The sequence below is a fragment of the Paralichthys olivaceus genome, chromosome 4, assembly GCF_024713975.1.
Source record: "Paralichthys olivaceus isolate ysfri-2021 chromosome 4, ASM2471397v2, whole genome shotgun sequence".
Taxonomy (NCBI): Eukaryota; Metazoa; Chordata; class Actinopteri; order Pleuronectiformes; family Paralichthyidae; genus Paralichthys; species Paralichthys olivaceus.
In genome coordinates, this window is record NC_091096.1 from 19841272 (window position 1) to 19869121 (window position 27850).

At 41.7% G+C, this 27850-nt stretch overlaps 1 protein-coding gene across 1 annotated transcript; it reads right to left on the reverse strand.

Annotated features, from left to right (window-relative positions):
• Positions 1-92: 92 nt before the first annotated feature.
• On the reverse strand, positions 93-27850 carry LOC109633696 (transmembrane protein 132D). Its single transcript, XM_020093724.2, has 9 exons — positions 27065-27850; positions 21266-22133; positions 13619-13756; positions 9406-9598; positions 6930-7073; positions 2933-3138; positions 2411-2672; positions 2009-2200; positions 93-1922 (listed from the first exon to the last, which is right to left on the reverse strand). Exons 1-9 carry the CDS (start codon positions 27135-27137, stop codon positions 633-635), a joined length of 3366 nt encoding a protein of 1121 aa, XP_019949283.1. The 5' UTR covers positions 27138-27850; the 3' UTR covers positions 93-632.

Here is a 27850-nt window from a genome sequence, read left to right on the forward strand (position 1 = left end):
CATTACACAAAATATAGACATTAGTAAATGACCAACATACTGCTACCAACTGGTAAGCCTCTTATATTAGAAAATCAATTGAAAGGCAACAGTCAAGATCATAGTGTTTTAATGAAAGAAAATCAATCAATTAATAAAATTTACAAATAAAATGGTCTTGGATATTGCATAATACAAAACACCAATTCCATCCAGTATTATGTTTGATCAAAGCCACAGTTTTGGTGAAATCTATATCTGTCAGACTGAGTTCTATATTATAACCGGAAATTGGATATATGGCGTTTGTAATTTGAGATACTTTGTCAGTGTGTCTGTACTGTATATCCCAGCATGTGAGTGCAAAATTAGAGTAGATATCCCACATGCAGCATTAACATTGGGTGGCTATAAACATTGTGTATATAATGCGTAGATTCCATCTGGTCAGCCGTCTTTAACATCACCCCACGCATCCACTTATTAACAATAATATACAGTACATGTACATGTAAAAGGCCTTGATAGGTAATGAAATGTAGAGGAGGGCAATTCCAAAATCACATGTTCTTCACAGTTGTTGGAGTTAACAAAGGCATTGAGGTGATCAAAGCCACGTCTACTGTGCATGTGAGGTCTGATCAGGTTCTGTATTATAACTGGTCCCCAGGCTCTGTGATGGGCACTTGGGGTTCCTCCTCATAACTGTCCTCCTTCCCAACCCAGTGAATGCCATGGCCGTTCTCCCGAGGTGGCGAATGCTGGCGTTCCAGTGTGGAGAAGGTGGTGAACTGGACTCTCTTTCTCTTGCTCGTCGGCGAGTGGAGGGACTCAGTGTGCATAGGTTTGCTCCTGAGGGAGCCTACGCAACTGAGGGGAGAGTCTGTAACAGAGGCCAAGCAACTGGGCCTTCTGGATAGAGAGGTGGTCTTATCAGGCCCAATGTCTATCACGGTTGTTGTAGTCTGGGAGTCTTGCTGCACAGGGCTACCTGGCACACTCATCACCAGCTCAGCGTCTGTGCCGAGCCATACCCAGTCGTGCCTGTGCCCTGTGGGCTCATGGCTGTGAGAGGGAGGCTTCTTGTGTCTGAACTTAACAACATGTGAGATACAGTTTACTAAGAACACCAGGATAGCAAGGCAAAATACGCCCAAGAGAGCGTACATGCCAATCTCCAAGTCTGTAAGAGGCCTATTCACCAACATTTCTTCACCACCAATTTCAACTTCCTCCACCTTGGTGGGGAAGTTGTTGTAGTTTACCAGGTTCCCAGGGGCTTTCACAGTGCTAGTAAAGCTAACACTGCTCATATCCTCCACTTTCATGTTATCTGAGCCATATCCTTTGCTGCTGTCACTGGGGATGCTCATCATGCTGACATTTACCACCGTGGTAGGACTACTGGGGTTTCCTGAATTGCTGGTCTTACCTACTCCTCCAAGGCTGCCACTGGTTATGAAGGTCCGTTCTATAGATTTGATGGTGGTAGTAATCTTTTGCATGGCGCTCTCCTCTCTTTCTGAGGTTGAGCTGCGTGGTGGAGATTGCTTCCTCTGCTTCTTCTCAGTGTCCACCTCTTCCCCATCATTCCCATAGTCACTGCCGTTGTCCTTTCTGCTAACAGTAACTTCGAAGCTGCTGGTATTGCTGTTGGTTGACCATCCGCTATTTACCTGAAACTTGATCCTTAGGCTTCCGTTGCCCACAGCTACAGTGCTTTTGCGTTTGGACTTCTGGCAAGCCTCACAGATGGACATTTCTAGTCTGATCAGAACTCCCTCGCCCTCTCCCTCTGCCACCACAGTCAAAGGTGTGCCCTGCACAGACACCACGCCCTGATCCAGGGATGTCACCGTCACTCTGTAGTAAGCAGGATCATAAATATCCAGAGGTGTCTGGCTGCCATCACTGAACTGCACCCAGACACTGACCAAAGCTTCCTGAAAGCAGAAAATGGCAGAAATTGTTACACTGTTTTGAATCTAAAGTTTGTTCTTAAAATGCTTAAAGTTATGAAGACTGTTACCTGTTTGGGGCTCTGTAGAACCTCTTGTGTGGTTGTGGTAGCCAGGATGGCCCTGTTGCTTCCTGGACTGAGCTGTAGAGTCATGGAGAGGCCTGTAACCAGCTGGACCCCCAACTCTGTGATGGTCACTTTGTCATCCACAACCTTGATAGTTGTCTTAGCCAAAATTGTGTCAGAGAGTGGAGAAAACACCTATCACAGAATAATATCAGATACAATAAATTAATTGGGGTGCCTCGGACTGTATCTTCCAGTTCAGTTCAAGGTGAAATTCATGTCCTTATCAAACCTAAATCCAACTGCTTTTCTAATCTAATCCAGGGCCTGAATTTCTTCTTGTTGTGACATTGGTCACAGTCTATTTTGGCAAATGTTAATTCAAGCAGTAGTTCAGATCATTACCTGGATGGTGGTGGTCCCAAGATCCCGTCCCGACAGCACTCTTCCACCCTGCAGCCTTGCCACTCGAGGGTCTTCTACCTTCATGAAGTATCGAACCAGTCTTGTGACATCAACCTGCCAATCAGAGCCCAGGAAATAGGCCTTGGGATCCCGAGGGTCCGCCTGCTCTGCCACGAAATGAGTTAGCACCCGCACCAGTGCGTGCTGGAACTGCAGCATGCAGCCCTTCCCCTTCCTGTCTTCTTCACTGTTCCAGCCAGGTCTGGGACATGAGCACAGAAACACACATGCAGGTAACACCTGTCACACAGCAAATGATTTGACCTGGTATTCTTCAATCACTCAATCCTGTCTCTTCGCTTGATTGGATCACATTGAGATATTACAATACATTATATAATGGAATAAAAACCCTAAACCCTTTCAGAGATAGGATTTTGAAGTACGCTTCTAGAAATCCCATTGAGAACTTAACTAAGTAAAGTTTTTGTGTGAAACAAATGGTTTGTTTGTGCATCTTACCTTTTAGAGGTTAGTATGGGTACCCTCCAGCTTTTGATCTGGCTCAACTCTGTGTCAGACACCTCAATCTGGAGGGGGAGCTGGGGCATCCACACGTTCATTTCCAATTGAGCACTCAGGTAGCTGTAGGTAAAGTTCACCATCATCTTCACTTTGCCCTTTGTCTCTTTGCCATTCACGAAAACATAGTCGCACCTGTCCGACACCTGGGAAGGAATAGATAAAAACACATGAATATCTTATCATTTTAATTTCCATGATAATAACAAAGTTTTGTGTATGTATGCTTGTATAGACAGTCTATATCAAGCTCAGTCTGAGATTGTTGTCAATGAAGGAGATGTTACTCATCTAACCAATGACAGAGAATAATCTGATATCTCATAAAAGTCACGATTTTAACAAATAGACCATTCCTACAACAACAAATGGCCTTGAGGCAGTTTTGAACTGCATGTGTTACCATAGTAATGTCAGCTGGCTGTAATAAACTACTGCGATGATCACCGGTCCGAAGCTTTAGGAAAACTAGCATTGCAATTTTATGTTAATCAAAATATCATGTGGAGCAGCGCTGAATATCAGTCCTTCACAGCCAAGTGCATACATTACACTGTAATTTCAAAGGTGACCTTGGCAAGTTTGTGCAACTGCTGAAACATCTCATGAAAATTTTGATACACGAGTCAGGAGATTTTCATTGGTCTTCTCAACAGCCACTGCTTTGAACAAATTGGATAATTAACGCATCATTGAAATTCAGTCACCAGCTTGTGGAGTGCACAGGGGAGCAGAAGGAAGAAAATGGTGACTTTGACAGATAGCCTAAGGAGGAATTCAAATAGCAAATAGATCCCCCTCTTATTTGCAACAGACTGGCTAGAGGATGTGCTGTCCCAGTGACACGCTGTTTTTGAGAGGGTCTTGTGTCATCATTCACTTCTAAGCATCAGTCATCATGCACCCATGACCACAGCTTTGGCTTTGAAGTGACCACATCACTATGTGTCATCCTTGCTTCTAACTGAGATGCCCTGACCTTTCTGTGCTAATAATTCTGTGCTTGATTTATATCAAAACAGCAGATTTACAATATGTGGCACTGAAGCCCTGGAACGGTTGTTGCTATGGAACATTTCTAATGCAAGCATGGAACAGAAGATGATGAAGATCAAATTTAGTTATAGTGAAGTCGCCTGTAACACTCATGAGTTAATTCAGTGTGGAAGCAGTTGACCAGTCATCCATGATCTACAACATTTCCCTTATTTCAGAGAAGCACATTCCAGGAGCTCCACTGACCTTAACACTAGTCACGTTTGAATAATATTCTGAAGCATTAGTTGAAAAAGAATATGTGCCATCCATCCACTCATCTTGTCACAATCTCATTCTGCTGCCAGGAGGATCCCTCAGTGTTTCGGATGTCAAAAAGGATATTTATTTAAAATAGGTTTTGACTTTCATCATTGGGTATAGTATTAAAAACAGGCAGACATTTAATAAAGCTAAGAGTGCAGAAAGTATATGTGATACTAAGGGGAAAATTAAGTTTAGGCCTCCAAACGCATGGATAGGCATTGTTAAGGCAATGAAAAAACGGCAAATCAAAAAAATCCATGAGCACAAACACTGCATCCAAAATGCAGCAGAGTAGTTCATTTTAAATTAAGCATCCAGTTGAATAAATCCATTGTGTTTTAGGTGTTTTTGGCTGTTAAACTACAAACTGTTGCTGCTACAAATCTTACATGCAGAAATGTGAAGGCTTGCAGGCAACAATACAGCTATTTCACCAACAACATTTATTTTTGTTACATTATACTTTATGTTACCAGACACACAATCTGAATCTGACTGCCTATCAGGGCCAGATTCAAGTGGATTCACATATGTGGGTCTATAAAGTTTTCAAAGTTTTTACTAGCTTCCTTACTGTCTTTCTACTTACATAGGCAGAACTGTCACACCACCACTAGCCTTAACATCGCCACCATTGCCTGCAAGCCCGTTATAAACTGCACAGTCTGGTGCATGGGCCATATTTACATCTTGTCCCTCCCAATGCCCTCTTTCCCCATCTCCCCTCTTCTTTCCACTGTCCTTTGCACAAACACTAACTCCCTTGTTCCTGATTTTGTTGCTCTGTCCAAGCCAGTTCCAATGTACAGAGCCAGGCTTGTGTAGAAACCCACACAGAATGGACCGTGAGGGGGCATTTACTGAATTTGACAAAAAATTACTGGATTAAAATCACTTAGTCAATCTTTAATGCAATTCAGTCAAATCTCCACGTCATTAAAAGTCCTTATTGATCCACTAAATAGACACATATGTACATATATCAGTATTGTAATTTGGTCAAGTGCAATATCCAAATCTCAGAAGCTGCAAATTGTTGATTAAGGTTAAATGTGTCACACCTTACTATTATGAATGAAGCATTGTGGTGCTACAGAAATTCCTAGCCTACAAATCATATTCTGCTGGTGTGTTACATACCCCCATCACATTATTGTAATTTTGTGTATTTAATTCATAAATTAAATACAGAAATTACAACTCAAATCATGACTCATATTGAAACCACGAAATCTAAAAAAATATTCACAATATGGATTATTTTTGAAATAAATTAATGTATCATTATTTTGTCCCTTCACCATCCATGCACATGGGAAAACCTTTCCATCCTGACAGATTAGACTTTGTTTTGCTTTTGTTTTGCCACATGAGCTGTTCATTCTGGATAAATCCTGACCCCCTCTATCACGAGCAGATTTGATACTCTTCAGGCACACCAGAAGAGAAAAGATATCTGAGTCAAGCTGTTAGACTAAGAAGATTAAAGGGTATATTTGTGACTGAAGCTGCTATCTGGTCAGCAAATACACTGAGCTACAGTAAGCTTAGAACAACAGCAAAGTTGGCTACATCACAGGGTTGAAAAGATTGATTTAGTCCACAGCTGGCCTCTTGACATCCTCACATAATCCTGCTTTTCTTATAACTGACACCCATCTGCACTTAAAACATTTGCACTTACTGTATGTACTGTCCTCTGGATCTGCTCATGGAGCAACACACAACACTGCACAAAATGTGACATTTATTAGCCAAGACATCTATTGTTTGCTGAATCTGCTTTGGGACATATCTGACCAGCAGAAAAAAATATATTAGAGAGCTGGAGTCCACTGCATGTCTTTATTCTTTGTTTACAATGCCACTTTAGCCTTGAGTAAATACATTCACAGCCCCAGACCTCAGGGGCCAGGGGCCTCACTTTCAATTTCATCAGTAAACAAAGCCAGCTTTTGGCAGTCAGCCGTGCTCAGGTTCACAGGATAAAAGGGACAAGTCACAGGATGGGCGCGTGGAGGCGGACCGTGGGGTCATTTATGGTGAGCAATTTAATGCAGTGGCTGTTCATTGTCTAGAAGATGAATGGACGATGTTGTCAGAGCTCAACTAATAGTTTGTTTTACTGTGTGGAAAAGAGACGGGGATCAGAGGTGACTTTGGCACAACTTATTCCTCCGCATCTGTCCTCACCATCACACATGAGACCCACCTTGCCCATACGGAGCAGCATTTTAACCTTCGCTACACATTTCTCTTTCTCACCTTGGCAATAGGATTGGCAGACAAAGAAATATCTCTCATTCTTCTGTTCATTACAGCTAAACCCATTTTTGTTCTCAGGTAACCATTTACTAGAAATGATTGAATATTTTTTTACATAATACCACTACAGAGAAAGTCATTAAAAGTTGAATAAAAAGGTGTAGAAAATATCTTTGAAAAGAAATTCCACAGCAATTTCACCTCTTACCTTGTCATTGTCCTTTTTCACAAATAGACTTGAGCCCTATCTGCTACATGATAACAACTGCATTTGGAATATTTAAAACCAAAGAATGTAGAAATGAAATCAGAAAGCTATTGTGCACTATACAATATCTTTTACTATGTAAGAAAGAGGAGGAAATCTTACCTTAAGAACATCTTCGTCAGCAGAGATGCAGTCTGTGTAGTCCGATACATCAGTGACGACTCCATCCTCCTCAACAGCTACGATCCTCACAGGCATCACCACCTTCTTACCAGTCAACACGGCTGTGTTCAGGATCTCTGTGTCCTGCAGAGCGACAAGGAACATAAACACAGTGTATACAATATAATATAACAAACCTGATACAATAATTACATTTAATTTTAAATTTACATCTTGTGCAGGGGAATTACCAGACATCTAAAGGTGTTTATGTTTAGGAGTCAGTTACTCAGTAATCCTGTTTGCCCCAAACACTTCCCCCTCCAACAGGAGGTTGGTGAAAGGAGCAGGGTTTACGCAGGGTGATGATCAGGTCACCACATGGAGAGCTAAGCTTGGAGTTTGCTGCCCTGGCACGGCCCTTAAAGGAATGTCATATCAGTTCACACACGGCCAAATAACTAACGACAGGGACATGGACTAGGATTAATCTCTGCACATATCCATGCAGCTCCATCTTTGGCTTCCATAGTCCATGCAGAAATCAGTTGGTGTGAGCAAGATACTGACCCCAAAAGGCTCAGGATGGTGAGACTAGCACCTTGCACCATAGGGTTGTCAGAATGTGAGGTGTAATAGAATGGATTAATGCAAGAAAAGTTATGCAGTTATTTGGATAGAGCAGCCAATTTATAATGTCCCAGGTATCTCACTGCATTTGCGTGTGTTTGTGTCCCCACATTATGAGGACTTGTTTTCCTTATCGGGACAAAAATGAAGTCCCCATGACGTAAATCATTGAGATTAAGGTGAAGATGTGTTTTTAAGTTACGTTTAGGTTAAGGTAAGCGTTAGGTTACGGTTTAATTTCGGTTAGAGCAGAACTCTGTGTGAGCCCAGAGAACCATTTCTATGCATGCATGAATAATCAAAGCCTATAAATGAAGCAGATGGATATGTGTCCTCCGCTGTAAAAACACCCAGTTTCAAATGAAGTTGAAATGATTAAACATTGTGCGTGTGTGTGTATGTGTATGTGTGTGTATGTGTATGTGTGTGTGTGTGTGTGTGTGTGTGTGTGTAGATCAGTGTGAGAGCAGCGGAGCACAGCCCGGTCAAGTTCTGTGAATGATCAGCTAAATCAAATTTATAGAGACACTTGGCTGCTCCGAGTATGAAAATGAAGCAGATGGATACGTGTCCATCGACTGTTAAACTGCTTTAAATGAAGCTGAAACAACTGAACATAGTTTATTTTTTTCAGCTGTCATTACAATATAGTTGAGAAAACACTGATCTGAAGGTTTTGTCAGCGAAGTTTCCCGCTATGTTAGGTATTAAGTATTGAGCTGCAGCAACAGTAGCAGGATCAGTCAATGCTAATGTTCCTTCAAGTCAACCATTAAATCTCTGCATGTTTGGGCCTCAGCCTGAGGTCAGCTTCTAATCCACAAAGGAGATGAACCATGTCCAATTCTCAAGTCAGGATACTGTGGTATATCCTCATATATTCAAGCAATCCAGCTGCATTATGATGGAAATGCAGTAGACAGCTCTGTGAAATGTGAGTAAACTACTGCCCATACGTTGTCGTAACGTAAAGTCCAGTCATTTCTTACGCGAAACTGTCTTGCTGCAATAACTGTCAATTATTTATTTATTTTGCTCATATTATATTCATACCCATTTTACCACATATAGTTATATTTAGTCATGTCAAAGACTGCAATTTTGCACCTTGTCTTTTGTGTCTTACTCTCTGTGAATGTTGAACTGCTGCTGTGACACAACAATTTCCCAACTGGGATCAATAAAATTCATCTATCTATCTATCTATCTATCTATCTATCTATCTAAATTACATAAATTATTGATAATATGTGGTAAACACATTTACAGACATGGGAAAGGCCAGTGTGGGTGTATTCTATGACAAGGTGTCTTATCATTCTCAAACAACGCTGGATTAGGAAGTCACTGTCCCAGGTGACAAATAAATCAGATTGGACTCTGTAATTCAGAGTGGTGTAAACTCTTGTGTAATGTTCCTTATTTAGTAGTGGGGATTATATTGTGGATTAATTATAGAGGTAGCATGATAAAGAAGCCAGCTGCACCAAAATAGCACCACATGAAGCAGCTGTTTGTCGGAGAAGATGACCACATATTGCATGCCAGAACAGAACAGAGCAGAACAACACAGAGGAGAGACATCAGCTCGCTGACAGTCAACAACACAAGGTCACTCTCTGCTCAAAATAGAACCCATTTGCTAAACAATCCCAAGCATACCCAGCCGTCTGCATATGCAAACCAGACAGGAATGGATCACAGCAAAGTGCATTTTATGATATTTTCATGCATCAACGCTCAAAGGATACAGTCCAAGCATTATCGGAAAAGCTGCTGTCTGTAACATCAATGCCAGGTTTTTAATAATGATTAGGTGTGACATGGAGGCTGTCAGCGAACTCACCATTACGAGTGGAGCCAAGCCGACAAAGTCTCTCTGAGTGGTGTAGATTCTCATGGCTCCTTCGGTCTTGGTAACGTTTCTGGACACGGTCGGCAGCTCCAGTTTCCATACAATCACCTGACTGTTGAGAGGACTGCTCAGCTCCTCAACCTCAAAATCCATCTGAAGCACCTCCAGCAGACTGCTATCAAGCCTGGGTGGGGAACAGAGAGCACAATGAGTTAGACAAAAACAGCACAACACATACACATACACATATATAGATACAGTAAAGGCGATACAGTTCCTGCATACAATTCGAATGAGACAATTTAGGTGTTAAAGCTAGAATGGCACTCAGTAGCACGCATACCTCCACCAAGGCCCAACAGTCCCATTAGCACAGTCCCCTAAACATGCTTCATGTTTTCATCAAAATTCCTGAATTATTCTGATTGAAAACATTGAAAATGGAACATATGCAATGTGCAAGAAAATGAAAAACAATCCCTGTACCTGCCCAATTATCCACATCCACACCAAAATGTAATGGGGGCTTCTCTGACCCATATTGTATCCTTTCACCAAATAACGATGATCTATCCTGTAGGTTTTGTGTTGTCCTACTAACTAACAGACAAACAAACACAGATAAAACAATACTTCCTTGGCAGCGGTAATAAAGATAAGGCAAGATAATGTTTGACAAGACATGTTGTAAAATGACTGTTGCAGATTATGCATATTGTGTTTTCATTTCATGCAAGCGGTGGGATGCTGCATTTTTCAGTGTTTTTGGCAGTTTGGGGGCTGTGTGATTCTTTCAACACCTTCACTTTGTACATTAATAGCAGAAACACACAATCTTTCCATCACAGCCAATGATACTTTATATGATTACTTCACCATTGGAGTCTCAGATTCTCTTCCCTCTCTTTAAGGTCCTGTAGAGATAATTGTGTCTGGAAAGAGGCACAGTGATTCTGCAGCAGTGCAGCCCCCTTTACTTCAGCCTGTGGTGCTCAGTGCTCTCGATGCTCATGGATCCTGGAGAGCTGTCTTTTCTCTTTTTAAAGATTCTGATGAAGTCACGCTTTGCATTAGGATGTTAGACGTTTCGTTTGATAAATACTAGAAGACTTCGCAGAGACTGGAGGTTCAGAGATATCCGGCTCAAAATTCATAGTGCGATGTTATGAATTCTGCCCCTTGGGTAGTAAGCGAAGAGATTTGCAGGAGAGCGGCGTGATCCCCAGTAGTTGCGACAAGAACCAAATCCCCCCTTCCTCCCTTTTTTTATTTTTTTTTTCCTATTTTGTGGAGAGCTTTGCATCTCTAGGCATTTTCACAAATCGAACTTAAAAAAGGAATAGATATGAATTTCTCTCTTCTGGCCTTGTGCTGGAGTTGCTGCTACTGATAAGTGTGTAAAGAATAAAAGGTGGTCTGAGGACAGAGGCGCTCTGCATGCACAAAAAAGTTGAAGGCTTTGCAACCTATAATGACCTCACAGAAATAGAGTGGAGTGTCATAGTCATGGATTCAATATACTCTCCCTTGGCCTCTTCCAAGTTAGTATCCTTGGTTTTATTTTCTTGGCTCTCTGCTGAACAGGAGGAAAGATATATAGGTGGACAAAACATAGCAAGAATGCACATTCTGTACCCACATGGACATTATCAGACCCACCGCTGCCGGTGTGTACATGTTATATATATTTGTGTCAGCGCTGTGCAGACACAGTTGGGCCTGCATCCTGCATTTAAATGACCTCTATAGGGCTGTGTACTGGCTGCCTTTGTGCATTAAAGCAACAACAACAGGAGAAACTGCAAATCATTTTTTGTTAATCCCCCAATAAGATTCAAACTCAACAACAAAACATGTATACAAGTCACTCTCTATACCCCCCCTCTCATATCTGCCCTCATTAGAGGAAAGGCAGAGATTCTGTATAATTGAATAATCTTAGCATATTGCTGAGAGACCTGAGATTAAAAGATAGTAATGGAATTCTGGTCAAGTATCAAAACAAGATAGGCTCAACTCATCCCTTTAAGTATGCATTAACACAGATATCCATACGATAAAGGATGTTGCCATGCTATTTACACCCTTGGCCATTTTTGTGAAGCTTTCAGGGGACTGACGTTTCAACAATTTGTTTACAGCTGGCGGCCTTTTTGTGAGAGGCAGTGCATTAATATTAAGATCCAAAACCAGGCCGCTGCCACAAAGGATAAAAAGGGCTTTAATGTACAGATACTTTTAGTGCTAAAGCCATGAAGACAAAAAGTCAGAGAAATCCCCACACACTCTCTGCAGGGGTCCTGTTAGTTTCATGACATTTTAGAGAGGATTATCCAAAATGACTGAGTGGAAAAATATGTTGAAACGGACAGAAATTACAATAAACAATGTTGTAATCCATGCACCAGCAAATGGGGAAAACAGCGTAATGAGGTCAAAGCAATAACGATGAGCACAGATAAGGTCAGTGCTCTGTCTCTGGCTATAGTAGGCTGTGTCTATTGCTGTGTGAGATCTGGAGTCTGAGCCACATTTAACTTCAAGATGTTTAAATTTATCTCTGTACTGGAGTTCAGCAAATGCTATTGTTTCCTCATTTTGTTTTTTTCCTTCTTGGGAAAGTTGGCTGTGTACACTTGCTCTACTCCAACTATGCCAGCCACTCACATACAGTTTAGGGCTTGAGCTTTACAAGCACTTGGAGCTGCTCTACGAAACAGAAATAATCTCACTGTTTGAGTTCAATCTCAGCGGATCAAATCAAGTGAACATTACCAATACTGATGCTTTTCTGCTGAATATACGATGCATTCAAGATATTTGGATTAGAGTTGTGCACTGGGTCGGGTAGCCCACAAAAAAGTGATATAACAGGCAGAATTTAACATCTAAATAGGCCTCAGCTGCAGGTTTGACCCCTTAACTTCTGCTCAACTGTCACTACCAACACCAAATTAACTAGCTAACATCAAAATGGATTACATAAAGATAAAAATAGCCAGTATTGAATATGTCCTCAGTGGCTTTGCTGCTTGTAAAAAGTGCCACGATGTGTTAGCCTTTGACAGCCACAAGCTAAGCATAGAGGAAACACACTGATCGCTGCAGGAGAAGAGGTGCTGGCACAGTTCAAAGAGGCTTTTCCAGGTACACGACTCTTCACCATTTGATGTGAGTGACTTTGTATGTAGCAGGTTTAATCATGGGTGACGGGTTGGACGTTAATGGGACCGGGTGAGTCCGGATTTGACTTGGAGATAGGGTGGTGGTTTGCGTCCTGTACGGAGCTTTGTGGGTGCGGTTTGCAAATGAACTCCTGTAGGACTCTGATTTGGGTCAGTCAATTAGTTCATCTAGATGACTTCTCAGCCAGTCTATAGGTCCACAACTTACAAACAGAAATACTTATCAATATCCATTCATGGTCTTTAAGGTCAGGATTTGATCCCCTGCCCTTTCCTTCAGTATTCATCTGCTGACATTTGTGGTTTTATGGTAAAATATCTTCACAACTATTGGTTGGATTGCCATTCGATTCAGTACTGATATTCAGATCTCCTTCAGGCTGAATAATAACTCTGGTAATTCAAGTTTTTCATGCAGCATCATCATCAGATTTGAAATGAACTGCTTGTTAGGGAAAAGGTGAATTTCCATTGAATAAGGTTATGGTGCAAGCTGAATTTTTAGGAGCAGAGATTGAATGGATGGTGTTATGTTTGAAAATGGCTCACTATAGTTCTGCTGTAATGACCTCCCTGGCTTGCAGCTTTGAAATCAGGTTAAATCTTTTACTGTATGTTAGGAATGCATGGTCATGCACCACGCAGCACATAGAGGAAGTGGGGAATGAAAGACGGGGGAAGCATTCATTGTTTACAAGGGGCTTTATGAGAGCACCCGCAGCCAACCTGTGCTGAGAGGGTATATCGGGGATGTCCTCTGAGGTGAGTGTTGTTTTCAGACCTCTACAGTACAAATACTTTGTCGTTCATTCCACGGGTGCAGAGACAGTTACTGAAATGTTTTGCAGGATTTACATTACAACAGTTTAACGTAGAACAGCCAGAGACAGTGAGACTCTGGGCCTTGGGAGAATTATTTATTCATTCAAACATTAGACCATAAATATATAATCAATTTCTCAGTGATAACTAAGTAGACACACAAAGGTAGAACACACAGGCAGGTTAGACACACTTGCCTTTTTCCAGGTATGGGAGCCTTCCTCTGACAAATAACAGCGATGGTTCCATCTGCACCCATATCCAGAGTGATGTCCCACAGTAGAGAGTTACTGGGTGTTGCTGTTCGAAAGGTCACACCTTTCTTAACTGTCGCTCTGTGAAAAGACAAAAAACAAAGAAGGTCAAGGCTGTGCTGACGTCCAAATGTCCCATATTACTAGACAATGAAAATTAAGACAACAAATTCATCCAAAATGTAAACATAGAAAGTGAATAAATGATGAAATACATTTTTACGACTTTCCCAATGTTAATTCATGCTGAAATTTGATCTAGCTTCAACTTCAGCTTTCAACTTTAATTGTCCCCAGAGGACAATTTATGTCTGCAGCAAGGAAATATAACACATAAGACCAAAAAGAAAATTTTGTACAATAAGCATATTGTACAATAAGGGAAGTGGGAGGAGCCCTGAACCCAGTAGGCCAGAGAAACCCAGAGCAGTGAAGCATCAGTAACATCTGGAAGTTTAATACCATGTGTATAGCATTAGACACAAAAAGGAAAAAAAAACAACAATAAAAAAGATCAAGTGAAAGTCAGGTAGTCCAAATATTGTGCAGTGTGCATGCATATAACCTGATCAGCATTTTGTCATCTGTCATACAAACAGCCATCATCAAGGATTCAGGTTATTTTAATTAAACCAGGACTTCAAATAAAAATCAGTTTCAATGTGATTGTCATATATCATCTATAATAAAATACATATAAAACAATATGGATATTAGCATAAAGCAAGCAAAAATAAACTGTCAACAATAACTGATTTACTACCACCCATACCCCACCCTTCTAATCACCCTCTACCCCTTTGAATTAGAAAAACATTGCTCTCTCTGTTCCTCCTTATGGGCACTCATTATTTAAACTGTACTAATAGAGCTTTCGCTTCCTTAGTGCATAATTTGTAGATGTTAAGTATTGTGCATCTGAACATTCAGACCTTCCCACTGGGCTTTCCCAGCATAAGCAGCTTGCAGTACGTCAGATGTTAATGAGATATTCTAGTACAAGAATTGCAATCAAGTCAGGCCAAGAGAGGCACGCATGTAGAGATGCCAAGGAGTTCCAGTCTTTTACTGCAACAATACCAGTAATCTATATACTGCTCCTTCTTTTATATTCTCAAAGCTCTAATAAACAGTTCACAGAAACATTTTCGTGCCTTCATCTGTTTTCATCTGTATGCAAAGCTGTGCGGTTTATCGCTGAATCTTTCAGATAAAAACAAAGTGCATTATGAGCCTCTGAGGAGGTGTAATCTATAATAGGAGCAACAGCAATCTGATGATGAGCTGCTCTGCTCAGCTCTGGGCTGGGGTTGGTTTGGACTCCTCAGGCAATAGGAGGGGGAACACTGCTCCCTGTTCGACACAATTAAACAAAACGATCTACCGGCATTAATCTTTAATTGAAAATATTCAAGATAACTTCTTCATGAGTGTCGTGTGCACATTTTTGTAAGTTTGTGTGACAACATCTGCACATCCAACGTGTAATCTGAGGTCTCAAGTGGCAACAGATCTTGGCATGGATGTCCGTGCTATACACGCCACACCGTCTAACACGAGCCAGCACATTCACAGTTGCAGTGCATGAGTAAAGCTTTTAAATATTTTTTATTCTGTCTCATCTCATGAGTAGATGGATTTGGCAAATGTGACATCTTTAAAAGTTGTAATGTCAAAGATCTTAGTCTGCAGGTCAAAGGCCACTGTCAGCTGTGTCTCATTTTATAATAGTGGTTTTAATCTTGTGCCATCATGACCTGGGAGACTGTCGACTTCAATTCCAGTCGCACACCACAGAGGCTGGTTTATCTGATTAACACAGGTTAAGCCAGGAAGCAGAGGGCTAAAAGGTGATAGCATCTGGTGCCGTGGTTGGTCTGGAAAATTAAAAAACTCCCAGGTCTTTTGGTCATGATCGCATACAGTGAACACTTTTATGAGATATGGTTAGATTAACTTGTATAGGGCTCAGTAAATGGTATTTATATAAAGTGCACTCAAAGCTTATCAAAGTTAAAGTCTGCCATTCAAACATTCATATCACACATCACTCGCACAATGCTAGTACAGGCATCAGGAGCAATTTGGGGGTCAATATTTTACCCAAGGACAATTCGACACACATGATGGAGGGGCTGTGAATCAAACTGCCTACTCTCCATTTAACGGACAACCCGCTCTACCTCCTACAACCCGCTGTAGGTAGTTATGTTAAAGCCTCTGACCTCTGGCCATCTTTACTATCAACCATAGGTTGCTGTGAGAAATGCGGTTCAGGAGACACACACTGAACTAACTAATTCTTTGGTTCTCACCAAAATAAATCAGATAAAGGATCCTGTGGGTGCTGCATGGTCTTTGTGTTTGTATCATCCCTGTGTGCTGTGCATGATATGAGAGAGCAGAAAGGTGAAGCCAGTCCAGTGTTATCAGTCAGAGGGCTCCCAGGAGGCAGAGGAGTCAACGACAACACACAGGGACAAACACGTAGCCTGGGCTAAATGAGCAGAGAGAAATACATGCTTTGGTTTTAATGTGAACTGGCTACGGCTTTCTAATTAAAATGAAATGTGAGGCAAGAACAAGAGGGAACAATACAATACAGCAGAGGTAATGTGCCACTAAATAATTGTTTCTGTTTCTACAGACCCTCCAAGCGTTGTCTTTAAAAATGTAAAATGTTACTTAGCAAGCTTTTAGAGGTGCTAGTAGGTGGGTTAGATTATATTTGGCCAGAACTATAAGCTAACTGTTTCTGTTTCCAGGAACAGTACGGTGTATGTGAAACAAATATCTCAAAAACCATTCAACTTCTGTAGAGTCTCCAATTAACCTAACTCCAGATTGTGTGTCTTCAGACTATGGGAGGAAGCCAGAGCACCTGGAGAAAACCAAAGCAGACACAGGGAGAACGTGAAAAAGACCCCGGCTGAACCAAAAACCTTCTTGCTGTGAGACATCAGCGCTACCCACTTCATTACCGTGTTGTCCCAACATTTCATTTCCTATTTTTGTGTTTTATTGCAGCACTGATGCTGTCTGTGGAGATTTGTAAGTGCAGTGCCATTATTTTCTTTCAATTTGGAGAAAACTTTAATCCGGTATAATCAATGAGGTAAGCATGATGGCATCGTCAATGTAGTAATGAGAAAACCAAGGAGGACTGTTAATCTAGTAATGGCCTCTGAACAACATGGCCTGCTGTGATGAAATGCCTCTGTGTATTGAGCTGAGTGGTGAGGGGTTTACCTAATAAAAAGTGACACTAACAAGGAGACTTATCTTCAGCCCTTTTTTCTTTCTCTCAGCCCCCCTTGTGTAAAAAAAAACATCCCAGGTGACTGGAAGAGGTGTTTTTCTTCTGAGTGGTTGGGAACAAGAACTAGTGTCCACGGCCTTGGTTAGCAGACCCCGAGGAGGCAGCAGGCAGGGGGGAGGAACCGGGGCAGAGAAGATGGATGGCTGTGGAGACTGAAGCTGACAGTGTGTGAGAACAGCAGCTCTCAGGTCCTGCACCTGCCATCCATCTCACTTCTGACCACGCAAGGCATAAGTGGCACTATTGTTTCACCTTTAACATACACCTCATTCACTCTCACACACACATGCATGTACGCAAAAATGCCAACACACAAACTGGCAAACAAATAGATACACACTGCCAAAAACACTCAAAGCAAACCTTGTGACCTTTATCAGTCAGCTGCCTTCCCTTATTTATTTGTGGAATTAAGTTTTCTTTACACTTCTTTGAAAGATCACAGCGCTATGACCAACAAAGGAAAGTAAAAGAATGAGACCAATTCAAAAACATGAATAAATAATAGAATCAAACAGAGACACAGTTTGATCAAAGATCTACAAGAGACTGCATCCTCTGTGTGAGTGAGACAGCATGGCCCAGATGCATTTCATCACCACGGCTGCTATCAGGTTGCTACATAGGGTTTGTAATTACTTCCCTGATATAATTTGCGTTTCCATCTTTGGCTCAGAGAATGCAGCGCTCAGGGGCCACAGTACCACCACTGAACCCCAGTGCAATCGGAAACAGATGCAATCGTTAATTATGCAGTCAAATGTCCATCGTTTAGCCAGTCTGATGGCCAGCCATCGGCAACGTGCTTATCGTACTTATGGAGCAGTTTAGGGAGCTGGGGAGATGCTTGTGCAACAATCCTGCCAAATGGCAGGCACCGCGGCACTAACAGAGGATGTAAAAGTCCTATTTGTCACACAGATGAGTGATTGGTCTCCCTGGTTGAAACGTTCACTGGCACGGTGTCCTGTTGATACAGAGGTTCAAGTTTATTTATCGCCACAGTGCTGCCTCTAAATAAAACTCATGGAACAAGACAAACTGTTGTGGCTCATAGGTGACTTTTAACTGCCTTTAGAATACGGACAAACACAATGTATGGTCATTACACTAATCAATGCCCTTTACGTGGCTATTGTGATGATGGTAATACAATGTGACCTTTATCAAATTGTCACTGAGTATGACAGCTTCATTTTGCCGGAGTGGACAGGTGTGGCTTGTCTTTTCTCAATCGACCTCAAATTTGTATGTCCCTCTGCTCCAGTTATAGACATCAATAACAGGTTTATCATGCTGATGAGAGTATTAAGCAAAGCTTAATAGGACATTCAGACAGTGATAAAGCACACAGACAGCTGTTGAAGAGGGGATGCACCAAGCTTGTTAATGTGTTAATAAGCTGGGGGAGGGGAGTTAGTAACAGTCACCAGTATATACTGGATAAATAGAACATCATACAAGGTCAACTACCACAAAGCTTCATAACAATGTCTTCCAATGTCTTCCAATATCCTCCAACCCAGAGACAGTAGCTATGAGTAGCTGAGTAGTGTGGAAGGAAAGAAAAGGAAATGAAAAGGAGGAAAGAGAGCTGACAGATGAGAAAAATAAAGAATAGTAAAATAATAGGAAGAGAGAGGGAAGGACAGAAAAAAAGGAAGAAAAGAAACAGAGGAAAGAGGAGGTGACATGTCTGCTATCTGAATCAGAAACATGAGTGACTGAGTAAATGAATTAAAGCAGCAATGATTAAAAGCGACAGAATGAAGAGGGGAAATCAGGATTTCTTTTCTGGCTTCATTGCTTCAGCTCAAATCAAAAGAGAGTAACAAAATGAAACCAATAATCTAAACCTTTAAAACACCTGAGCGCAAGTTAATGTTTCTCAGACAAAAAAAACCCTTCAGCTCTGTGTCCCTCTGTTTCCTTTGCAGCACCAGAAACCTGAGGAGAAATTCTGACAAACTACAAACTCTGAAATTGGACGAAGAGGACAAGTGCATCCATGCATGGCTGTCCACCCAATCAATATTCAGCTACTGCAGCATTTCAGGACTGTCTGGATGAATGTGGGAACAGGTGAAAAAGGAATCGCCTCCTCACCCGCTCACCTCCACTGAAGCATGTATGAGCGAGTCAAGGCCGGGGTAAGTCAAGTATTATTTATTTTTCATAAAGTATTGATTGTGTACCACAGAGTTTCTGGCTGTGACAATTGTTAAGGGATAGTTGCACGAGCTGCCTTCAAGGACTTTCTTGTTCAGGACAACTTACTGGATGTCACCCAAAAAACACAGGGAACACCAACATCATTTATTACATGATGTGGTGTCAAACCACACGTAAAGGATAGATTTATGACATGCCTTTGTCATGATCAAAATCTACTCGGTATATAACTCCTTCTGACAGTTCATTATGCACTGGCGGGGAGCAAAGCAGATGGTATCTGGAATAATAATAACAATAATAATAATAATAATAAAAAAGTCAATTTCTAATGAAGTTATTATAAATCTGTACTTGTGGACAAATCCAGTGACGCTGCAACACGCTTGTATTTGATATCCAATAGCAAAAGATATGATGACCATGAAAACCAAACTGTGCGAGCCTTTAATTCAAATCCACTTTTGAGGTGCCAATCCCTCATGTCTCATCGTTCCACCTTGAGAAAGGACAGACTTTCAAGTTTGGAAACGCTGCTGGCCTCGTTTTAGATGATAGATCATCTTTATTGTCATTCCCGTCAGTGACAGAAATTCTTCTTCAGCAGGGCAAAATATACACAAGTCACATTTAGTTTGAAAACTCTGCAACAGCATTTTACTCTGGATGTGCAGAACCTAAGATGTTTGGAAACGATGATGTAGACACTCACAACTGCTTGCTGATGTGGTCTTTTCAGTCACAACATAGTCTTTGCTGATTCGTCAGGCTCCTATCACCTGAACCCCCTTCCGTTAGAAAACAACCAGCATTATCCTCGGCCGACAGAACACAACATAGATAATCAATTACAAGTGTTGCCCTCCCTGTTTCTGCTAACAGCTATTGTGCACTTAAATTCTACATTTTCAAATGATAAAACAGTTCTCAAGGAGACAAGCTATTTTTCGAGGAATGCCTGTTTACACCGGCATGCACATGCACAGTGTACTTGAGTCATTATGTGATATGGGACTTTAGGCGTGTTAGTATGGATGGGGATTTAAACTGATACACAGCCAAAACACTCGAAAGAGATTGTTTTTAATTTAAAATTTGGTTTTCAAACTAACATTTGTGTAACCGAAATCTTTTTTTTTCTGACTTATGTGCATCTGTATATATATTTTCCTCCTGAGGATAAGACGGGTTGTTGATGCCTTAATTCTTATAATAATGATAATTGATAAGTATATCTGTACGATTATCTCCATAAAATGAGTATCTATTACCAAAGATGTCACAGAGACTTCCAGAGAAAAAAAAAATATTGCCTGAGATTGGTGCTACAAATGCTCTCATCGTCAAACAGTAATATTCTGCATTTGCAAATGAGAACAGAGCCTTAAATTAAATTCACCTATTCCAGTAATACCCATGATCCTCATTCGGTCAATAGCAGCACATCTCATGTGTGAACACAGATCCCGAGAATATCCATGAGTCACAGGCCACACCTGATTTTATTTGATCCATGTCAACCTTGATGACTAGTGCACTTCAAACAGCCTTAAATGTCCTTGTTTTCAACTCTAAATCAAATAATCCAACCCACTTCCCAGAGAGACTGTTAATCTCCATAATATTATCAGAAAAAGGCCATAATCCATCCTTGATCTAATTTCCTCCAATATGCCCTTATTTTTTTAGGATGGAGCTAGATTTATGCAAGCATTTGAAACAAGGACTGTCATTGAACATTTCACCACGTTGAACTCCTATTAACCAATTGATCCAATTCGACTGAAACGGCCCCACAGAAGTGATGGCAGTGTTTCACCTTAGTGTTAGAAATCTTCCTTTCACCAGAGGGTCGTGGCTTGATCCCAGTCTTCCCCATTCCACATGCCAAAGTGTCCTTGAGCAAGATACTGAACCCAAAATTGCCCCTTCTCATAGAAAAGGGGCTGCACATAGATGCACTGTATAAATGTGTGGATGGCAAAACTGTACTGTAAAGCTCTTTGAGTGGTTTTCAAGACTAGAAAAGATCTACATAAATACAGACTATTCACCGTTCTGGCGTTTGGAAACTGAGACAAAATAAAACACAATCTTACCTGAGTGTGAAGTTAGTCAGCTGAGCAGAGCTGGCCATGAGTATGTAGAACGTGGCGATATCTGTCTTCTTCAGTGGTTTGGAGGACGTCCGTATGACAATAGCGTTGCCAAGCTTGAGTCGAGAGAGTGTTGCCATCCCTTTAGGCACCTGCAGAAGTCGTACACTGCCAATCCTCTGCATGGGAGTGACAGGAACATACTCGGCCTGCTGCTGTGAGCGACTTCCATCCAAAGAATTACATTTCCCTCTGACTTTAGCCTGAGCCTGGTAGTACAGCTCCACAGGGTTCCCAGCCGATGGGTCCTGCCTCTCCCTGCTGGTGCCTTCTGAACCCGGAGCAAACCAGTCAAGAGAAGGAGCCAGCTCGGCTATGCAGGTTCCCCTCTCGCCTCCCATGGCACAAGAGGCCCTGACCTCCTGGGTCTGCCAGAAAGCGTATACTGTCACACAAGGTAACTCATCCACAGCTCCTTCCCCCCTGCCCCAATCCCTCCCTGCGACATAGAAGAGCACCCGCACTTTGGGCTTGGAGGAGAAAACCCGGGGCGTCAGTACAAAGGCCTGGATTTTCCAGTTAAAGGTGAAGACCTCTGGAGCGTTGAATAGCTGCACAGACTGAACCAGATCCAGAGGCACAAGCTGCTCTGTGGACATGGTGCCATAGCTCGCGTTGACAGCTGGCTGGCGGCTGGCTCTTAAAATAACAAAGGGCTGCGTGTGACTCTGCATGCTGGAGTTCCTCATGAAGTCCTGGCCGGCCTCCTTCAAGAAGAGGTAGTCAGCGTCCCGCACGTTGTAGTTGACTGGCAAGAAGACAGGGAAAGGCACTGGGCTCTTCCTGTCGGTCAGCTCTTTACTGCTCAAATCTGAAAGGAAAACATGAAAAATGACTCTCGGCTTGATAAAAGTCACAGCTCTATAGTTCTAAGCAACTAAAATTGTACTTGGAACAAAAACAGAAGTAAGACCATCACCTCTCCTCCACATGTCACAGTAAAATATTATCCAGGAACTAAGACTTGGGTTTAAAAGTTATCTAAGGCCAAATGATCAACTGAGTGGGGAATCAAAGTATTACACTAAAAGGCTTCTGAGCTTAACCCTAAAGTCCCTGTAACAGAGCACCCAGGTGAAATAATGTAAATTACAACAAGAGAAGCTTAAGAGTGTTTTGGTTTCTGCTTGCATGGACCAAATGAGTGAATTCTGCGGATTTGAAATTTTGCGGTGTTGTTTATTGGTGCACCCCAGTTTCGATCTTAATCTCTCAATGGAATTTGAACTGTGAGCCACAGACGTACACATTAATAAATCCCTGATGAAGAGGCAGAACTGTTTTCCACTGCATATCGCAAAGTGCACCTTCATGAACATGCTGTAGGCTTAAGCTGTCTGACTATTTACCAAGTGTATTTACAAAGAATAAAAAAGACACTCCACTGCTCTACATCTCCACCAATAGTCAAAAGAAAAATTACAATACTTTGCACACTTTTCTGATCCCTTCCAAGTTCCGGTACTGATAAATAATTAAATAATAAAAAGGTTCTAAATAATATCCATGTAGAAAATCTCACCATGGAAAGATACACTGCTACTTAATTTCCTATATGCTTGACTTTTGAAGGCCTTTTCGGACCTTATCGGTTATTAAAAATACTGTACATAAATCAAATAATTCTATAATAAAAACTTTTTCTTGAAAAATATTTCCTGCCATGTTGTTGTTCCCCGTTTCCCCTCCGCTGCCCCAGTTTCATCTCTCCCACATGGATGATCAGCTTTCTGTATATGGGCGGGAAAGGTGGGATCTGATACATCTGGCACAAGGTTGACATCAGCCATTAGAACCTGGGATTAAAATGGCTTTTCAGATTGTCATCAGGATGTGAATTGAATGCCTTGCAGATCCACCATATAAAAAAATGAGTCGAGTACATCATCGTGTGAGGTATAAGATCTGGATGCAACATTCTGATTAAAAAATACAAAACTAATTAAAACAGAAGTGCATCTTGAGTATTTTATATCAGTCAGTATTATTAGTGAGGCCACTTCACATTGCCTATATAATGTTTTCAAGGATTACAGGCTGGCTGTAAAACACAAGTGCAAGGAATGACCTTTTTTTTTACATGAGTGAGTAAAAACAAGCGGAGAGCATAAATATCTCTGATCTGGTTTAAGAGCTTGATGGTGTTTGCCCCCGATGGAAATGAGCAGAGGCAGAGGTCACTCGGCCATCATGTGTCCTCATTAAACATCCATTTTGATAGAATTATGAAGATTACAGCAGCTGACCTGAGCATGCACTGTTTATCTGGTGGCTAATTGCCCTACTTGGTGAATTAAGGACAAAAACACTGGTGTTTACTCTAGAGATTATAAACTGCACCAAGCAAAGCACTGCACAGTGAAAAACAGATATAGTGGCAAATGATTCTCTCTTATGTGAGAAGTATGTGAGGTGAGGATATCATGCTGCCTAATCCACTTTAACAAGAAGATTTTTGCAGATAAGAGGACATCATATCTAGATTGATAGACCGGTGTAAGATGCATTTGTGGAATCATAATAAAGGATGCCAGTCATTACGTCCTTCATGGCTGCTGGCATTTGACAGGCCCCTTGTTTATCTCGCCCTCCTCTGCTTTTTCATCCTCACCCGTGCACCCATTCAAAGAGCCCGTCATGATGCTCTGACAGCTCCCACAGCAACGACTATACTGTAAGTGTCACAATCATAACCCAACAGCATCGATCTCCCCCCTCCACTCCCTTCACTCACAGACGAGAGTGTCAGTCATGTTCTCTAAGCACACATGCTGCATGAGGCAGACACTGGAGCCGGGAGCAGGGGGTTGTCCTGGCTTAGCCTACCGGTGGCCATAGTGACAGATGTGCTGTTTAATACCAGAGCTGGCAGCGGCTCTGGCTGGAGTGAATATAAACTGGCTCAGTGACTCCAGCGGGGAGAACGCAGTGCCAATGTGGAAACAAAGTGCTGCACATGAAAGCCCATCCCTTTACAGTTGTGTTTGATGGGTCATCTGCGCTCCTCTTGTTATTTCACATGCTTCTCATTCCACACGGCCCAAAGGAGACAGATTAAATGAAGCATACACAGCACACACAATCTATTTGTGAAAATGATGCCAGACATTGCAGAAATTGTCTGCTTAAGTTTTTTTGCAGGTTTTAGAGAGAGTTCTTCTTTGCCAGTATTTTCTTTGCCAATATTTTTAATTTAACAAGTAGCCAATGTAAACTCCACTTCAGTGGTCGTCTCATCATGATGAGAGTCCTGCCCTCAACTGATAAAACATGAGAGCAAATCCACAGCATCACCTGTTCCCGCCTCTCAAATCACTCATTGTGAAGAGCCTCAGCTTCTCTTCCTTCTTGGCCGAGTCAGAAAGCATCAGTGTTGCCATGCTCATGCTTCACTCATGTCTCCCAGACTCCTGCTGTCCTGCACACTGACATGATCACTGCCCGACACTGTTGCTTTAATTTATTTTTTCTCTCTATGGTTTGTGTTTAGTCCTCTTGTGTTCCATCACAATCCATCTTTGATTGAAAACAAAAAATTAACTTTAACAGGGATTTCCTGTGACTTTGTGTAATAGAGCTTTTCATGTTTACATTATCCCTCAGCTCTGTTTATTTTTAGTGGAGTCACTCATATGAGGCAAGTTCAATTTCAGAAAGGGAAACCAAACTGAGATCAGTTCTGTGTGAGTAACTGTAGAGTTTACTTAGGGCTTTAGTCTTAGTTATGTTCCCCATTACCAGTTGTTATAAAAAACACTGCTCTGTCTAACAAGCAACATTTCCTCCTGTGGTTTGTCTCGGGGCCCAGCATTAACCCGTCCTCCCTAGCATGTCAGCATAACTTCTTTTCAGTGCATTTCTCTTTCAGCGTGATTTCTTCATTTGTAATCAATCTCTGTATTATTCTATTAAAGAGACACAAAGCTGGAGTAACCATTGTGAATTCTAATGTGCAGTAATGACTCCTACCATATGTGCAAAGCAGATGCAGAAATGACTCAACTCCCAACAGCATCGCAGATGACAACAATGGATGTCTGCATTTTAATCTGTGACTGAGAGATTATAAAAGATGTGTTTTGTCTGTTGGATCAAATATTGGGCCAATTTATAGCAATACCCTGATTATAACAAATGGCAAACAGCATTTTCTTAATCTGACGTCAGCACTGTGTGTTTCTTTCTTTTGACTGGCTGACCTTTACAGCACCTTTTATAGCGCACCAGGTACAGACTCATTAGGATCTGACAGCTTGCCAATGAGTAGGTCCTTACATGCAAAGATTTGTATTGATGTCGTCTGTGAGACGCTGAAACACTTAGCAGTCACCTGGGGATGAAAACAGTAGCTTTTAACTGAGGGAAGCTGATGCTATGCTTTGGAATATTTTTTAAGAAGCTTCTTTCAGCCATTGCAATTAATTATCAAAGGGCGACTAGAAATTTGGAGAAACTCTGGTTCAAAAAGTTCAAAATTAAATAAAAACTCAGAAGGTGTGAGTTCAAATTCCTGGATATTTTTGCTCTCAAATGTTGTGATTGTTATGATGATGATGAGGGCAACACATTTAATTTGACCAAAATTTGTAAAATATGGAGTTTTCAAAACTTTGCACTGTATTGATGTTCTGTGATCAAGAATTTGTATTTGTAGCAAACCTGCAACACAGGCCTACTTACATCCAGGATATAAGTTAAATTTTTCTTATCTGCAACAATCTTCTTGTTAAAGTGGATTTGGCAGCATTATATCATCACCTCACATACTTGAGTCAGTGTTTTATACAAACACAGGAGAGATCATAGCACATGACGATCATATAGCATGTAATGTTCTGTGGTGAGAGGGTGGAGAAGATAAGGAGAGAGAGAGTGAGAGGGCAGAGAGAGACTGAGTGAGGCTTAAGCTTGTGCAGTGATTGCTGGGGATTGCTATGTCCAATGAGATTCTTAAATCTGCTTTAAAAAAAATCTGTTTTTCTCAAAATTTCCCAATTTTACTCATCTTTTTATCCACATAAATCAGCCGGCACGCATTCCCTAGAAATAGCCATGAATCTATGAGGCAGATATAGGCTTTTCAGTAAATGCCCCTGTGATGTGCTTTATTTCTCTTCTGTTGCCATTATCAAGTTGGGAGTTTAGATTGTCTGCGTCTTGTGTGAAAATTGGGTTCCCTGGTTTTCTATCAGATATCCATAAGGGGTCATAATATATTCCCAGAGAGAGGAAAAGCACTGAGCATATAAAGGCACAGCTCAAGTTGTAATGTAAACCCATCAAGTCTTTTACCCCTCACCAATTTCATCCTAAATGTTTAATATCCCACTCAATGCTGTGACACCCCTCCGCTGCAGTGAGTAAGATGCTCATGTTAGCCTCTCTGGAATACTGTATCACTGTGGGTTAAGATGTAAGTTTGTGGCACAAATGAGGACATATATGTATTATTTAGACTTTCCAGAGGAGGCTGTTCTACTGCTGGCATGGCTTTGCTGAGAGAAAGGCACCCACCTCCCCTCAGTAGCATGTGCACAACACAGATAGTCCATTCGAATAGATTATTTGTTTTTAGCTATCATCATTAAATCCAGTGTGGTCACAGTGTGCATGCTGAAACAGAGGCTCCAGGTTAATTCACTGCACTTTGGTTTTGGCTGCCTTGTCTTCTATTCGTTTCACGTGTGTATTTTAGATTTTTTTTACAGGATCAAAACGCACATCCAAAATATTTCCACTTACCTTGTGTGAGAACTGCTGTTATTGTTGCCAACACTATCTGTAAGATCCTCCAGCTCTGCCAGTAAAGGCTCATTTTGGCACCCGGCGCTGCTCGCTGCTGTTCCAGGCAAGTTCCCAGTGTCCGTGAGGTTTTGGTCTTGTTTCAGCAGAGCGTGGAGAGGATCGTTTCATCCATTCCTGCAGTTCGCACACTTATTAACATAATCACACCTGTGGGGGTATAAATCGTAGCGTAGTCCGAGCTGAAAGTGACATGGACCTCGCATCGAGATCCGTTCGTCGGCCGTGCGTAAAAGTTGTGCGCAACGAGTCTGGAGACGTCTCTCCTGGAGACTTCGCGTCCGGTCAGAAGATGCGGGGATCTTGAGCTGAAGCTGCGCTACCGATGATGTTCAGTTTCGATCAGTATCACCTTCTAACCAAATAATCTCAACAAGTCCACTCAGAGTCCGTCTCCTCCGTCTGCTGCCGCGGCGGGGACTCTGCGGTGTTAAACGGCTGTTAGGACAGTCAGCGATCACTGAGTGTCTTGTGCACAATCCTCAGGGCACTGAACTCATCATCTGTCACTGTCCATCCGCTCAGGAAGCCACGTCCAGTGCGCAGCTGGTACAGGATTAACCCTGAGTTGGTTTGGATGTGATGTCAGAGGAAACGATCAGTGTGCTTTCCGATCAACACATCTGTTAATGCAGCGGCTTCATTATGAACCAGAGTCAACAGGATATTGATCCAGAGTGAAGCGCACGCAGTTTCATCTGGAGACTCCCACATTCTGCTGTCCCG

Bases quoted from the DNA above. Each gene is read 5' to 3' on its own strand.
- LOC109633696 (XM_020093724.2), bottom strand. From the start codon at position 27,137: ATGAGCCTTTACTGGCAGAGCTGGAGGATCTTACAGATAGTGTTGGCA. The intron at 3,139-6,929 runs GTAAGATTTCCT...ATTCCTTCCCAG, and splicing joins CTGACGAAGATGTTCTTAAG to GTGTCGGACAGGTGCGACTA. The intron at 2,201-2,410 runs GTAATGATCTGA...ATTCTGTGATAG, and splicing joins TTGGGACCACCACCATCCAG to GTGTTTTCTCCACTCTCTGA.